Source organism: Convolutriloba macropyga, chromosome 1, assembly GCF_964194025.1.
Source record: "Convolutriloba macropyga chromosome 1, txConMacr16.3, whole genome shotgun sequence".
In the NCBI taxonomy this organism is placed as follows: domain Eukaryota; kingdom Metazoa; phylum Xenacoelomorpha; order Acoela; family Convolutidae; genus Convolutriloba; species Convolutriloba macropyga.
Window position 1 is genome coordinate 43285962 of NC_134468.1, and position 14530 is coordinate 43300491.

At 35.3% G+C, this 14530-nt stretch overlaps 1 protein-coding gene across 2 annotated transcripts in view; it reads left to right on the forward strand.

Annotated features, from left to right (window-relative positions):
* Positions 1-14530, forward strand: part of LOC142339308 (retinoic acid receptor RXR-alpha-B-like) — a 55229-nt gene that overhangs the window by 10568 nt on the left and 30131 nt on the right. Inside the window, exons 2-3 of one of the 2 annotated variants that reach the window (XM_075389254.1) lie at positions 6789-6875; positions 7311-7569. In XM_075389254.1, the coding sequence (XP_075245369.1) occupies positions 6789-6875; positions 7311-7569 (346 nt within the window). The remainder of the gene's footprint in view (positions 1-6788; positions 6876-7310; positions 7570-14530) is intronic. The other variant, XM_075389264.1, reaches the window with a different exon arrangement.

Here is a 14530-nt window from a genome sequence, read left to right on the forward strand (position 1 = left end):
CAATTTTCTTATTCTTACTTACTCCTAGTCGTTTAGGGCTAAGTCCACTAACCGCGTTTGTACTTTTTAACTGACGGGATGATGTTCTTTTTAACTCAACTGACTCTATTTCTTTCATAGTTATAAGCAATTTTAGACTATTTATTTCGCATTCTGATCTAAGTATCTCTGTTAGTTTTTTAAACAGTTCAAAAATGTGCAAATCTTTGATCGAATGCATTTTTTACTTTTCTCGATTTTGCAGTGTTGATTCCGTTTTTCTCTTTTTAAAAATGATTCTGGCAATTTGTTTTACTTTTGCTTCTAGAGGCTGAAGTGTTGTCTTGCTACTGGTTCCGTAGACTAAAACACCATAATTTAGTATTGGTTGTACGTAAGCTTTATATGTTACAAGAAGCTGTGCAGTTGTTAAAATTGATCTGAATTTATAAAACAATCCAGAAAATTTGGACAGTTTCGCACATAATTCGAGGATATGCCGATTAAAATTAAGTTTTTCGTCAATATGTACTCCGAAGTATTTTAAAGACGTTTTTTGACAGGTCGCATCATTCTGCAAAATTATCTCTTGTTGAGAAGATTTTCTGATTGCGTTCAAATTCACAAGATGCGTTTTTTCTAAATTGAGTGTCAGTTTGTTTTGCAAAAAATAGTCGGCTACAGATTCTAATGACTTCTCAAATTTTTCTTTACTTGAATACACATTTTGCTTCAAAACAGCGTCATCAGCAAACAAAATTGCAGTTGAGTCACCGCAGAACTCCTGAATATCATTTATATAAACTAGAAGGAGCAGTGGTCCTAGCACCGAGCCCTGCGGCACTCCATATTCTATTGGTAAGAATTCCGACCTAAACTCAACCGATTTGACACATTGTTGTCTGTCACTCAGATAAGATTTCAGTAATTTATGTACAGGTCCTCTCATTCCTATGTTTTCTAGCTTTTCAAGGAGCAAATTTTGTTCAACTGTATCAAATGCTTTCTTCAGATCTTTGAAGACAGCCTTCACTTCTTTAAATCCATTTTCCCAGACTTCTTTGATTCCCTCGAGGAAATTAACTAATGCATCAGTAGTCCCTCTTTTTTGTCGGAACCCAAATTGATTTTTATTAAGCAAATCGTATTTCTCGAGGAATGCGGTCATTCGATCACAGAGTAATTTTTCTAGTATTTTTCCAATCGTTGGTAATAAACTAATTGGCCTGTAGTTCTGAGCTTCGTAAGCATTCCCGCACTTATGTATAGGAATTACTACTGCTTTTTTCAAACATTTTGGGAAAGTTCCTTTTTCGAAACACTTATTGACTAGAAACGTCAATGTAGGAACTATAGCATATTCTATTTTTTTAAGTATAAAGTTGTTGAGACCGTCACAATCAGTGCTATTTTTATTTTTCAATTTTTTAATGACTAGTGATATTTCGGCTTTATTTGCTGAGGTCAAAAACATGCTGTTTAAAGTTCTTTTTTGTCTTCCGTTTTTTCCAGGATCAATTAATTTATTCGATAAAATTTTTCCGATAGTTGTGAATTAAATGTTGAAACCTTCAACCTGTTTCTCTGACAACTCTTCTTGTTCTTTTCGCGTATTTCCACTCAATGTTCTCATTGTATTAAAAAAGCTACTGGAATTCTTTTGTGCGTTTCTGTGCAACATTTTCTGATAATAGATTCTTTTGTGTTCTTTTATTTACTTTCTCAGCTTATTCCTGATTTTATTGAACTTCTCCTTGTTTTTATTATTTTTGTGTCTCAAGAACGTCTGGAATAAGCTCTGTTTTTTTGCTGCTAAATTTTTTATACTGTTGTCAATCCAATTTGGTTGCTGAGAAGGTTTTGATTTTTTCAATGGAATGTAATTGTCAACCTCCTCAATGATAGCCTCTTGAAACTTTTCAAAAGCAAGATCACAATCCAAAGCAAAAAAGTGCGACATAAGTCTGCCTAATTTGTCTCTTATTTTAAAAACCATTTTTTTCTAAAATTAAGTGGTTTTCAAGAGCCGTCCAATCCCTGTAAACTTTGTTTTTCAGTGGTACAGTCTTTTCCACGTAGTCAGAGAACACGACTTGGACAGTATAGTGATCCGTTACAGCTGACTTGATGATTTCAATTTCTACTGTCTTCGAGCAGTAAGCTACGTCAATATTAGTTCTCGACTTTGCGCTTTCCCTAGTATACCCAACGTTAGACATATTCCTTAAGTTGTAAGAACTAAAAATGTCTTTTAATTTTGTAAGCTTGATGTTATTGCTACTATGGTCAATGTTAAAATCTCCGCAAACAATGTGTAACTGTTCCAGTTCCGGAGTTAGTTCTTCAAAAAACATCTGCAAAGTTTCCGATATTTCCTTTATACTTGTATTTGGTTTGATATAGATCACTGTTAATAAAAGACTTTTGCCATCTTCAGACTCCATCAGACTTCAGAAAAAAGAAGAAAACAAAATCAATATGAATGTATGAATGTGAATGACCGCGGATATCGCAGGCCTCCACAATAAAAAAACTGAGTTTATTTCTTTTTCTAACCTAATTTAATTTCAGAGTTGCGGATATCGCAAACTTTGACTTTTTAATTCTAAAAAAAATTCTTTTAATGAAAAACCTAAAAATGCAAAAATGCAAATCATCTAAGGCATCTTTATCTGCGGATATCGCTAGACATATATTGCCACTAAAACATTTTAAATTTTCCATCTAAATTGTCTCTTTGCTGCGCTTACTGTAAGCAGGAAGGGGTTTGATTTTTCTACGTAAGGCGACAGGTATACCCCTAAAATTTTCTCATCTTACCATTCAGCTGCGAATATCGCGAGCTAAAAGGACAATGAGAACTTGCTAGGACAATGAGAAATAGGACAATGAAAATAGGACAATGAGATAAGAAGTCTAAAATGAAAGAAGACATATGCCTTAAACTTACTACCATCCCATCTTGCTGCCAATATTGCGAGCAAAATGAATGAGTAGGAACATTATAGTCTCATTATTTTAGTACTGCTACTGTGTGGGGTTATTATGAAATTTACTACAAAAAATTATTTAATAATCAGCACAAATAATTTAAGTTTCCACTGTTAATGTATGGAGTTACGCTATGGAGTTCATTTTTTCATTGATCTCTTGTTATCAGGTGAAAACCTCTCTTGACCCTTTTCACATGAGAGCTCTTCCACTTCCTTCATAAATTTTCGCTTGTTGCGTCCACTCTCCCGTAAGACAGGATTTTGGATTTTATTCAATTCGTCCACGTTATTTACTGCTCTAAAGGAGGTTTCATTTTGCAGATTCTTAACCATAACTGACACTGTACAATTTTTTGTTGGCGTAATCATTCCCATTTTCTTCGCCTCACTGTTTATTTCTGCTTCATATTTAGGCAGTCTTTCATTATTGTATATATTAAGATTATTTAGTGGACTCTTGATTTTCTTAAGTTTCCTCTTTGCACCAAAAACCCTATCTTTTTCGTCAAAATAGACAAACTTGCAGATCACTGACTCTGGGCATCCATTTGCTGCTGTGCCGGGTAATATATGACATGCTTTAATTCTGTTTTCGTCCAGTTTGATATTCAGAAAATTTTCAAAAAATTTCAATGTGTTTCGCAACACATTTCGACTGTCTCTTGAGTCAAAGGGTGGATTGCAGATTATAACACAGTCCTTGCTTGTGTAACGTTCCTGAGCTCTCAGTCTGTCGTTTATTTCAGCCTGTTTTTTTTCGAGATCAATAATTTTTTGTTCCTGTTTTTTGTTCGTGTCTATTAATCCGGACACTACTTTCGATAGTTCATCAACTTTTTTAGTCAAAACAGTATCACCACTCATACCTGTTGCAGTATTTGAAAAATCGCTGGAAGATACTTCACCATCCATGTTGTTGCCTTTCTTCCTCAGTAATTGATAAATGCTCTTTAATAAATAAATCAAAGGGTAATTGTTCAAGGAAATAAAATAAATTACTCAACTTTCATTTGGTTTTTACTGAAGTTTCCAATGCTTTTTACTTAAAGAATAATAGGAAATTACAATAGGGTGGATATAAACTGTACTTCTTTAAAGCGCACTTTGTCGGAATTCTAAACAATCAAGCACTATTGTTTTCTTGTTTAGCAACGTTTAATAGAGCTTCAAGAAATATGACGCAATCAATGTTTTGTTTTCTATGCAGCTTGAATGAAAGAATTAAGAGAGAAAGAAAGAACCGACTGTTTGCTTTCACTGTTTGACGCTTTCTCATACACCCATTATGCTAAATAATAATATACACCCATTATGCTGGGCGAGGGGGGGGGGGCAATGGAAAACTTTTTGCATTGTGATTTTTACCGGTTAATAACAAGTGTTCTGTAAAAAGTTTTTTTTCAAAACATTTCAAGCGCTTTCTTGAAATAATTGTCTGTATCATGCTATAGTTGAACCACGATATCGGCTGTCGTTTGAGAGTATTTTGTACCACTAGATGTGGAAGCTGAAAAAATAGCAAAGTGTTTGAAGGTTTTTTGAGTTAGTTATGCACTATCTCTTAAATGAGTGTGACTATCCAATAAAAGGCTCACTGTAGGGCTCCGCTGATCACTTAAAAATCCAACTAGTGTAACTGAACGAAAAAACGTTACAAAACACAAGTTTCTTTGGTTATGACCGAACAATTGAGTCTTTTAGTGCCAGTGGAGTTATCTTCTCAATAAAAAGCTTCAATTGAAAAAGACTTGCAGTTTTTTTGTAGAATTAAGTTGCCAGAATTATTGTTGTCTGCAGACGAAATTTTAACAACAGTTGAATAAGGCAAAAATTATTTCAGTTGAAGTTGATTGAGATTGTTAGAAATTAATAGAAGTAAGATCTGACGCACTTGAAAAGGCAGAGGGGCATAGTGCTCAACCATAGGTAATTAATCGAGAACTCGTTCTTGTTTCCAGGGAATAAAGCGATCAAGGAAAAGGTTCGAAAAATTACCTGTGATGTCACGCTGAATTAGTTGATTAATGAATGGCATTTTTCATTTCACAATTTTTTCTATCATGTTCGCAGTAAGATGGGAGGGGATAATTTTGGTTTGGAGTTGGGCTGTAAATTTTTCCCAGTGTGATACTTAGATAAAATTTTAGTTACTTCTGAGATTATTTTCGTCGTGTTAAGTTTTTTCGTCGCTATATATTCTTGATCCAGGGGCCTTGTAATCATAACATCATGGTTAACTCACCATATATAATTTTACTGGTGCGGTACAGCACGTCTCTGGTAACTACACCAAGAAGAAAAAATGTACAATGTAAATGTTTTCACTAGATAACACCTTTGGAAATAGCTTTTTTAAGAATTCTTTGAATAACCAAAAGATTTCCGGACTATTTTGGACGTTCAAAGTTTTGTCTCATCTTTTCTTGTTACGCTGATAGAATTTTTTTGTTTCGTGGTCGTTTTCTCTGCTATGTTTTTTGGGAAACAGTTTTGGTTTTTTATATATGTGTAATCCAGCTATCTGAGTCGTGAAATATTAATTAACTTTTAACTGTTTCTTAAAAAGAGCTAGAAGTTTTAAGCATTTTGAATCTAACGAGTTATTTTCGAAATAAAAGACTTTCGAGAATAGCGTTCCGACTGCGCGGCAAGAGCAAAATGTTTTCCGACTGATTTATCCCTGAAAACAGGAGAATGGCTCTTTAAAGATTGGTCAATTTTTCAGGCGTTTTCAATGAAACTGATTTTTCCCCGGAGATGTTAGCTTCGATCGACTTTTCGTCTGATGCTTTTAACCTTTCGTCAAAACGGGATAAAGAGGTAAAGCCTGGATGGCATTAAGTCACTGCGCAGTTCACTCAGAGCTCTACAATAGTGTCTTTGGATATCCTGGGAAATGAATAGTTATACTAATGTCTTGATTTCTTGATGCATCGTTGTTGAAAACTTAAGTTGGATATCCATGGCCTAGTTAGTCTTGTCCCATTTTTCTGTGATCTGCCATTCCCGCAGATATCGTTTTTGTATCAAATCTTTATTTCTAGCTCAAGTGCGGATAGTAGCAACATGACTTTGCGAACCATTTAAATGTAGGAGTTGGGCTCCTTGAAAAGTTTGAAGGGCTTCTTTAGAAAGCAACTTTTACCTTTTGCAAGCCGTGATCTATTCGTGTAACGGAAAGCTCCGCTGATCCGCTGCTGCAAGTTTTTCGTGCCAAAAAGAATTGAATTCTGAAAATCTAATTGTCCTTCCCTACCCAACAAACTTTTCTCCTTGCTGTTGTCAAAAATGATTCTTCTAGTTTCTCAACCATCTACTTTGTTTCCTTTGCTCAAATTAATTTGGTTTCTGCCAATCAACTCAATAATTTATTTAATCGAAATTAAACGTCGTGACAGTCTTTCCTTTCCAAGCACGATGGTTGTCAGCTGGTACCGTATGGCCTGAAATTGTAGTGTTGGTCGAATCTTTTTCAATTGTTGATGTCAATTTGTGTATATTGCCCACCTTAGGGTTTGATTTTTACCCCCGCATGCGTTAAACAGCCCCGAATTTTGCGACTAATCAAACGTTTTGGCTACCGGTAGCATTTTTGCCTCCAATTAGAGGATGAATAATTACCACATGGTTGACATCGCCATCGAATATTTATTCTACTGTGAGGCGAATCATGATCTGACGCGAGATCGCATCGCTTGAGTTGGATTGAATTTGCCAAATCTTCACCTTTGAGGCCATTGTGAAGTGCAACTGTATTGGTTTCTCCCGATGACGATGAGCGCGATTAAGCATATGTATTGAAAAATATTTTTCTAGATACAGACTTACCAAATGTATGCACGGCAGACTTATGCTGATGGAAGCTTCGTCGCTTCATGGGTCTATGACAGTTGTTGGAGAAACGTGAGTTGTAAAGTAATAACACAGTTTTAATTAAACGATGAAAAAAAATCTTTTAATCGCTTAATTACTCTGTTCTCTTTCTTTTATCTGTTCTGTTCACGCTTGGTAATTATCGTGATTGTTGGTGGTCAATTTTAGTGAAAACTGCGAAACGGCTCGCGTTGTTCAGATCGCGTCAGCGTTCTGATTTGATTATAAATTGGAATTGGCAACCATGAATTGCGTCAATTGAGCTTTACACATAAGCTTGTACTGTATGGTCGGTTGAAATCACTGTAGCTCAAGGAATTTTATTGGATATATGAAAAGATCTTCATTGTCTTTGTCGTTCTACGTTGAAAGCGGCTTATTTTAGCACAGGTAGTACGCTATGCTGAACAGAATTTGTATTTATATTAATTAGACAACAGGATAATAAACGTGCAATCGTTTCAGAGTGCAGCACAAGCGGCCGCGGCAGCACTGAACAAGGTCTCGATTCCCCCCTGTGAGATATGCAATGACAAGTCCTCGGGGAAGCATTACGGCGTGTTCTCATGCGAGGGGTGCAAAGGGTTCTTCAAGCGGACAGTGAGGCAAGGTCTGACTTACAGATGCAGGGATAACGGCAACTGTTTAATTGATAAGAATCTGCGAAACAGGTGCCAAGCATGTCGCTTCAAAAAGTGCCTCGCTCACGGCATGAAGAGAGAAGGTACCACATTCACTTCATTCAAATCCAGCCCAGTTCAGCAGAAGTTTGCTGGTTTATATCTAATGGTTTTGTCACTAATATTCATTTGATTTTAAACAGCGTATCTAACAGTCAGTTGTTTCCCAGCTTCGCGTTTGAATTCAAAAATTTCTTCAAATAGCAGAGAATGGCAGCAATTATAGGCGTTGTTACGCAGAGTGACAAAAGTTTACTCAAGAACTTAACTAAAAATGGTTCAATCCAAATTTTACTCAGTGAGATTGCCAGAGCCTCGAATTTCATTTCATCATTGTATATCATTTGAGAAATTGGGTTTAAATTTTTGTTGTCTTGTGGAACCAATGAAATGTACAAGCTTTTCATCTCTCTGAAGGCGTTTTCTTAACAAGTTTGGTAAAGTGAACTGTTCAATTGTAGCAAAGGAATGTAGGTATTGGGCTTTTTGCTTTAATTAGACACCTTCATTTGACCTAAAACAAAGTGTCCGTTTGTTATGCTCACGACAGAAATTTGACAGAACTTAGTATGTCACATTTTCTAAATACTTTTGCTCGAGCTATTTTTTAACAGCTGGAAAGTAATCACGCAACAAAACTAAATTGCTGTTATTTTGGTGTATATCTTCACTTTTCAGAATTTTTTCCAGTTCTCCCAAGACGTAAAAACATTGTTCGTAATTAAAAGCCGCAAAGCGGTAGCCAGGGCTTTTATTAGCATTCTCTTTATTTTTTACAATTTTAAGAATTTGAATTGTATTGGGAGCTATTTTTTTACGCCTCGGAGACGAGTATTGCTTGAGTGTCTTATTTGATGGATAATTTTTGTGTGTGTTTAAAACAGGATGTAAAAGTCAATGCCGCACGTCAAAACTAACGAATTCAAGTGCAGAGAAAGGAACTGTTTTTGATCGTACCGCATTTTTGTGAGAGTGAGAAAAGTAGGTGTGAAAAAAGTTTTCGCTAACCGAGCAAAATTTGATCACGTGGAGCTTTCATGAAGCAATTATTTAGTTTTACTGGGCGTTTTCGGGTAAGTTGATTTTTCCGAGACATAATAACAAGAAAATGTATAATTGGGAGCCATTTTGTCCATCTTGGTCATATATTGGGCTTTTAGATACAATCTTGCACTATTTTGGTGATTTTGCCGCTTTTCTAGCAATTTTTGTATTCTGTTTAATTGCTCTCAAACGAAGTTTGTAACAATTAGATTAGTCCTGTCGGTCTTTTTTTGTGCGATTTTTCGCTTGACCGATTTTTCGTCTGACGCTTTTGACTTTTCGTCCTCAAAAACGCGATAAACAGGTAGCGCCCAGCGCGCATTAAGTGCTCTTAGAGCCTTTCAGCTCTGTTTCAGCTCAAACTGTTTTGGAAACTTAAACTTATGGTGTGAAGGACGGTTCTTAGAGGTTGAAGACACCCCCACTGTTGACCCCCCTTATTGCCCCCACCCCCAGCACGTTGTTGCCCCCCACCCCACTGTTGCCCACTCCCGCCCTTCCCATCAGCCTCCCGTTGCAACACCCCCCCCCCCCCCCCCCCCCCCCCCCTCCGGTGAGTACTGACGAACAACCGATCGCTAAAAACCCGCAATTTTATATACTTATTTTCATTTTTTTCAACTTTTTTGAAAATTTTTGTCAATTTTTAGATTTCTCCAGCCTAAAGGGCTGAGGAACCTCCTCTAGGGTTTGACAATAGGTTACTGTATATTTTCCAATTGTAATGGAATTTTTTTCAAGATTTCAACACCACAACTTTTAGCGTTTTTTTTAAAAATTTGCTATTCAATTTTTTGACATACTTTATTCAGGTTTCTCAGCCTAACAGAAAATCTCCGGTAGGGTTTGATAATAAGCTACTGGAAATCCTTTTTTGGTAATGGATTAGTTTTCAACTTTTATTATCACAATTTTTAGCAGTTTTTTATGCAACTTGCAATTTTTTTCAAGTTTTTTGATATTTTTGGTCAATTCTTAGGTTTATTCAGCCTCAAGAGCCACATAACCTCCCCTAATGTTTGATAATAGATTGGCTTAAAGTTTTTACCGGCCATGGGATGGTTTTCAACACTTTAACATCACGAATTTTAGCAGTTTTTTGATCAAACTTGCATTTTCAGTTTTTTTGACATTTATTGTCATTATTAAGTTTGTCTTGGCCCAGGGGCCAGAAAACCTCCTTGAGGGTTTGATAATAAAGTAATAAAGAATTTTTATTGGCCATGATTATTTTTCAACATTTTAACATCACAAGTTTAAGCAATTTTTTTCAATTTTTTTTGAATTTTTTGTCGTTTCTTAGGCTTCTCCAGCCTCAAGAGCCAAGTAACCTCCTATGGGGTTCGTTATAGGTAATTTCATAGCTTCTAGATGTAATGGGATATTTTAAAATTTTAATATCAGCAATTTTTAGAAAATGTTTGCAATTTTTTTTAAGTTTTTTGAATCTTTTGAGTTTTTGTTGTTTTTTTGGCACCAGGGTCCCAGGGATCTTCTCCAAGGCTTGATAATAAGCTGTCGCAAGTTTTTAGAACTAATGGAAGGGGTATAAATTTTTTAATGACCCCAGCTTTAGCAGTTTTTTGATAAATTTTGTTTTTCAAATCTTCAGAATATTATTATCATGTTCCAAGTTTATGGTTCTTTATGAGCCAGTGAAATTATTTAAAGCTTGAAATAGGGATAATGGATAGTTTCTTGAGACACTAAATTGGTTTTGAAGATTTTAATATCTTGAATTTTAACAACATTTTGTTAAAATTTGCGATTGTTTTAAAAATTTTGGACTTTTTTGTCCTTTTCTGAGTTTAACGATCATTACTGGCCAACGAAATTTCAAGTCTTGTAGGTGGGATATTTGACAGAACTCCCGAGACAAATAATTGTTTGAACATTTTTGTTTCACTGCCAAATCTGGAAGGTTTTTTTTTAAATTTTGCAATATTTTGTAAATTGGGTAATTTGATTTATTTACTGACGTCAGTTTGAGTCTTTGAATCGTATTAAATTGGCTCACAGTTTCACTTCAATTAGGTTTGGGAGTCTTCCGGCTATGTTTTTCAGATCTGTTCATAAATTTTCGTGTTTTTTGAAGTCAATTTGAAGTGATGATTTTTGTCATGCCGAAAAAGGAAGTGAAGTGGAAAAGCGAGTGGTTTTGCGGCGTGGAACTCTTCTTCTACTCTAACTTTAGATTGGAGTGAGAAAACGGCGTATGAACAAAAATTTGGTTTCTCGCTTGTGGTGTTTTGTACACATGAGGCAATTTGACTTTGATTTTCACCGTTTTTAATAGCCGCGTCAGCAATTCCAGGCGGCTATTTTTGCGCTCCTATTTTTTATTTCGTCTAATAGATTTTTGTTTTGTCTTACCCTGCGTCCTGCGTTGTTGTTTTTTTTTCATGTCATTTGCGTTACTTACCACACTCATTAAAATGACTTCTGAAATCAATAGTGGGCGTCTAAGTAGTGCCAAACATATATGCCCCTATTCTTGATTATTAGAGTCCTGAGTTTTTGTTTTCGAAAATTAATTTTGAGAAGCCATATTAGGGGTTCTCCTTATAGAGCTGATGTGTCTCATAAAAATGACATTCCGAATCTAACCCAAAAAGTCTAGTTGTCTATTAAAGCTGGTGGTCATAGCCACAAGCATCTATCGCGGCTGTTTTCCGGCTATTTGCCGGCACTGTTTTATCTGATTTTTTTGAAGTTCTTCCAGTCCATTAATAGTCCAATCTAGCTCTAGTTTTTTGTTAGTTCAACGAAAATTCTTTGTTGTAGATCAGGTTTTGTAGGTTTTGCGAATACGACCGTATGACGTCACAACAGACTTCAATTTTGTTTTCTGGTCTTTCGTTTGTGCAATTTCGACTGAAGTTTTTGGGTAGACTTGACTTACCTCACTGTCAAATTGACTTCACTCTCAAATTGACTTTTCTTTACTTTAATTCATGGAGATATGCTCAAGTGAATGGATGTACTTCTAATTCTCCAATTGAAGGTTTTTTAGAGCAGCTAATGCAAGCAGCAATAAATTATACAGGTTCTTTATCAAAATATAACATCTTAGCATTTAATGAAAAGAAAATACTGTTTTGGTCTGTAATTGCTATCTCTTGAGATTGCAGATGTTTGAAGCTATTGCGGCTATTTCTGATAATCTGCCAGTTATATTTCATGTTGTTTGTTAGTTGATTTGCAACACTTGAGTCTCTTAGGTGCTAATTTTGCTGATAAAGATTAAATCAATCCCCTCAGAGTTATGGTTTTATCTTTTACGTGGTTTTAGTTGGGTATAATAACCTCTAATGACGTCATTTGAAGCCCCTTTTGTGAAGTTATTTCACCCTCCCCTCTGAAGCAGGCTGCAATAGATTGGAGCTCTCACTCGTCGTTCGAGAGTATTCTTTCTGACGTTAGTCGATTATGTTTTATCATATGTAGTATTTTATCGAACATAAAATAAATATATGAAAAAAATATAGTGCAAAAAATTGTTTTTGCTTTGCAATTTGTGGAATATTTCCCAGAAAGTTTTTATTACTTTTGCTTTTCCCTTCTAATTTGTTTCCTCTATTTGTTTTATCTTTCAAATTGAACGACATAATGGAGTACATGGTTTTCTTATTTTGGTTAGTGTGTGTCGTAGGTTTCACTTCAATTCGGTTTGGGAGTCTTCCGTCTATGTTTTTCGGATCTATTCATAAATTTTCGTTTTTTTAAGTCAATTCGAAGTGATGATTTTTGTCATGCCGAAATAGGAAGTGAAATGGAAAAGCGAGTGGTTTTGCGGCTGGAATTCTTCTTCTACTCTAATTTTAGATTAGAGTGAGAAAACGAGGTTTGAACAAAAAATCGGTTTCTCGCTTGTGGTGTTTTGTACACATGAGGCAATTTGACTTTGATTTTCACCGTTTTTAACAGCCGCGTCAGCAATTCCAGGCGTCTATTTTTGCGTTCCTATTTTTTTCCTTCGTCTAATAGATTTTTGTTTTGTCTTACCCTGCGTCCTGCGTTTTTGTGTTTTTTTCATGTCACATGCGTGACTTACCACACTCAATAAAATGACTTCTGAAATCAGTAGTGTGCATCTAAGTAGTGCCAAGCATATATGCCCTAATTCTTAATTGTTAGTGTCTTGAGTTTTTGATTTCGAATATTAATTTTGAAAAGCCCTATGAGGGCTTTCTCTTTATAGAGCTTATGTGTCTCATAAAACTGACACTCCGAATTTAACCCAAAAAGTCTAATGGTCTGTTAAAGGACTAGTGGTCATAGCCACAAGCATCTATCGCGGCTGTTTTCCGGATATATGCCGGCACTGTTTTATCTGATTTTGAAGTTTTTCCAGTCCATTAATAGTCCATTCTAGCTCTAGTTTTTTGTTTGTTCAACGAAAATTCTTTGTTGTAGATCAGGTTTTGTAGGTCTTGCGAGTACGACCGTATGACGTCACAACAGACTTCAATTCTGTTTTCTGGTCTTTCGTTTGTGCAATTTCGACTGAAGTGTTTGGGCAGACTTGACTTACCTCACTGTCAAATTGACTTCACTCTCAAATGGACTTTCTTTACTTTAATTCGTGGAGACAAGCTCAAGTGAGTGGATGTACCTCTAAATCTCTAATTGAAGGTTTTTTTTAGAGCAGCTAATGGAAGCAGCAATAAGTTATACAGATTCTTAATCAAAGTATAACATCTTAGTATTTAGTGAAAAGAAAATACTCTTTTGGTCTGTAATTGCTATCTCTTGAGATTGCAGATATTCGAAGCTATCGCGGATATGTCTGACAATCTGCCAGTTGTGTTTCATCTTGTTGGTTAGCTGATTTTCAACTCTTGGATCTCTTAGGTGCTAATTTTACTGATAAAGATTTAATCAATCCAATCAGCTGTACTTGATTGAAAATCAGCAACCGTTTTCAAATTTTGCAGTCAGCGGCATTGTCGTAGACTTTTTGTCGCCTCAAGCTTTTTGTTAGGCCTTCTTTGAGATTAATTCATCTTATTGAACGTCTTTTTTTTAAATCCGTGTGAATAAAATTTGGCGACATGACACTTATATTTTAATTGGACTTCAGGTCTCCAGAAGCGTTTAAAATCTCTTTATTCAGTTGTCTTCAACGAATTTTTTCTTTTCTTCAGTCAAAAGGTTTTTTCTATCAAAATTATGTTTGAGCTCATTTATTTCTATTGATGTGTGATTATATTAAGAGCCATTTGGGCTCTTTTGACGCAAACAGCCCTTATTTGGACGCTAGATTTTTCCAATTCGAAGAGCTGTAAAATTTTTTGCTAAGGTAAAGGTAAAGTTTGTTCGCGTGCCGCACTTTGAAAACACTTTTTAAGTATAAGTTTTATTTTTCACAAATTTGATTTTTTTGGTCTACTCTAAGAACGTTCAAGAAGGGGTTTATGCGTTGTATTCAGATTTCATAGTGGAATTAGTAGCTAGTGATTCATTGATAAATTTATGCTACCGTAATTTTGTGATATAAGAGCTTTTTCAGTTTTTGTCCGATGTATTTATCCATATAGGTTTGAGTGGCTCGAATCTATGTTCTGTCTTTTGGTAGTTTTTTTTTGTTTTTGTTAATTATACTGGTATTATTTTTGGTATATCCCATCTTCAAAACTTGTTTAACGTTTTTGCATTATTATATGTTCTCAAACAAAGTTTTTAGCAATGTTTCGTACTACCAATTCTTGTTAATTGCTCTCGTAGAGAAGCAAATATCATAAACGTGTGTGTCTTTTTTATGCAAAGTTTTCGCTTGACCGATTTGACTTTTCGAGTGACTTTTACTCCCTTGACTTTTTGCGTTTCGCGTGATCTAAAATTCTCTCTCAATAACAATTTCAAGAAGCTGAACTCAATTGGCGGTAATTTAATACTAAAAGTCAATAGAAAAGTGCGCCGAAACTGGTGCTATTTTTCACTTTAAATCTTAATAGTGGT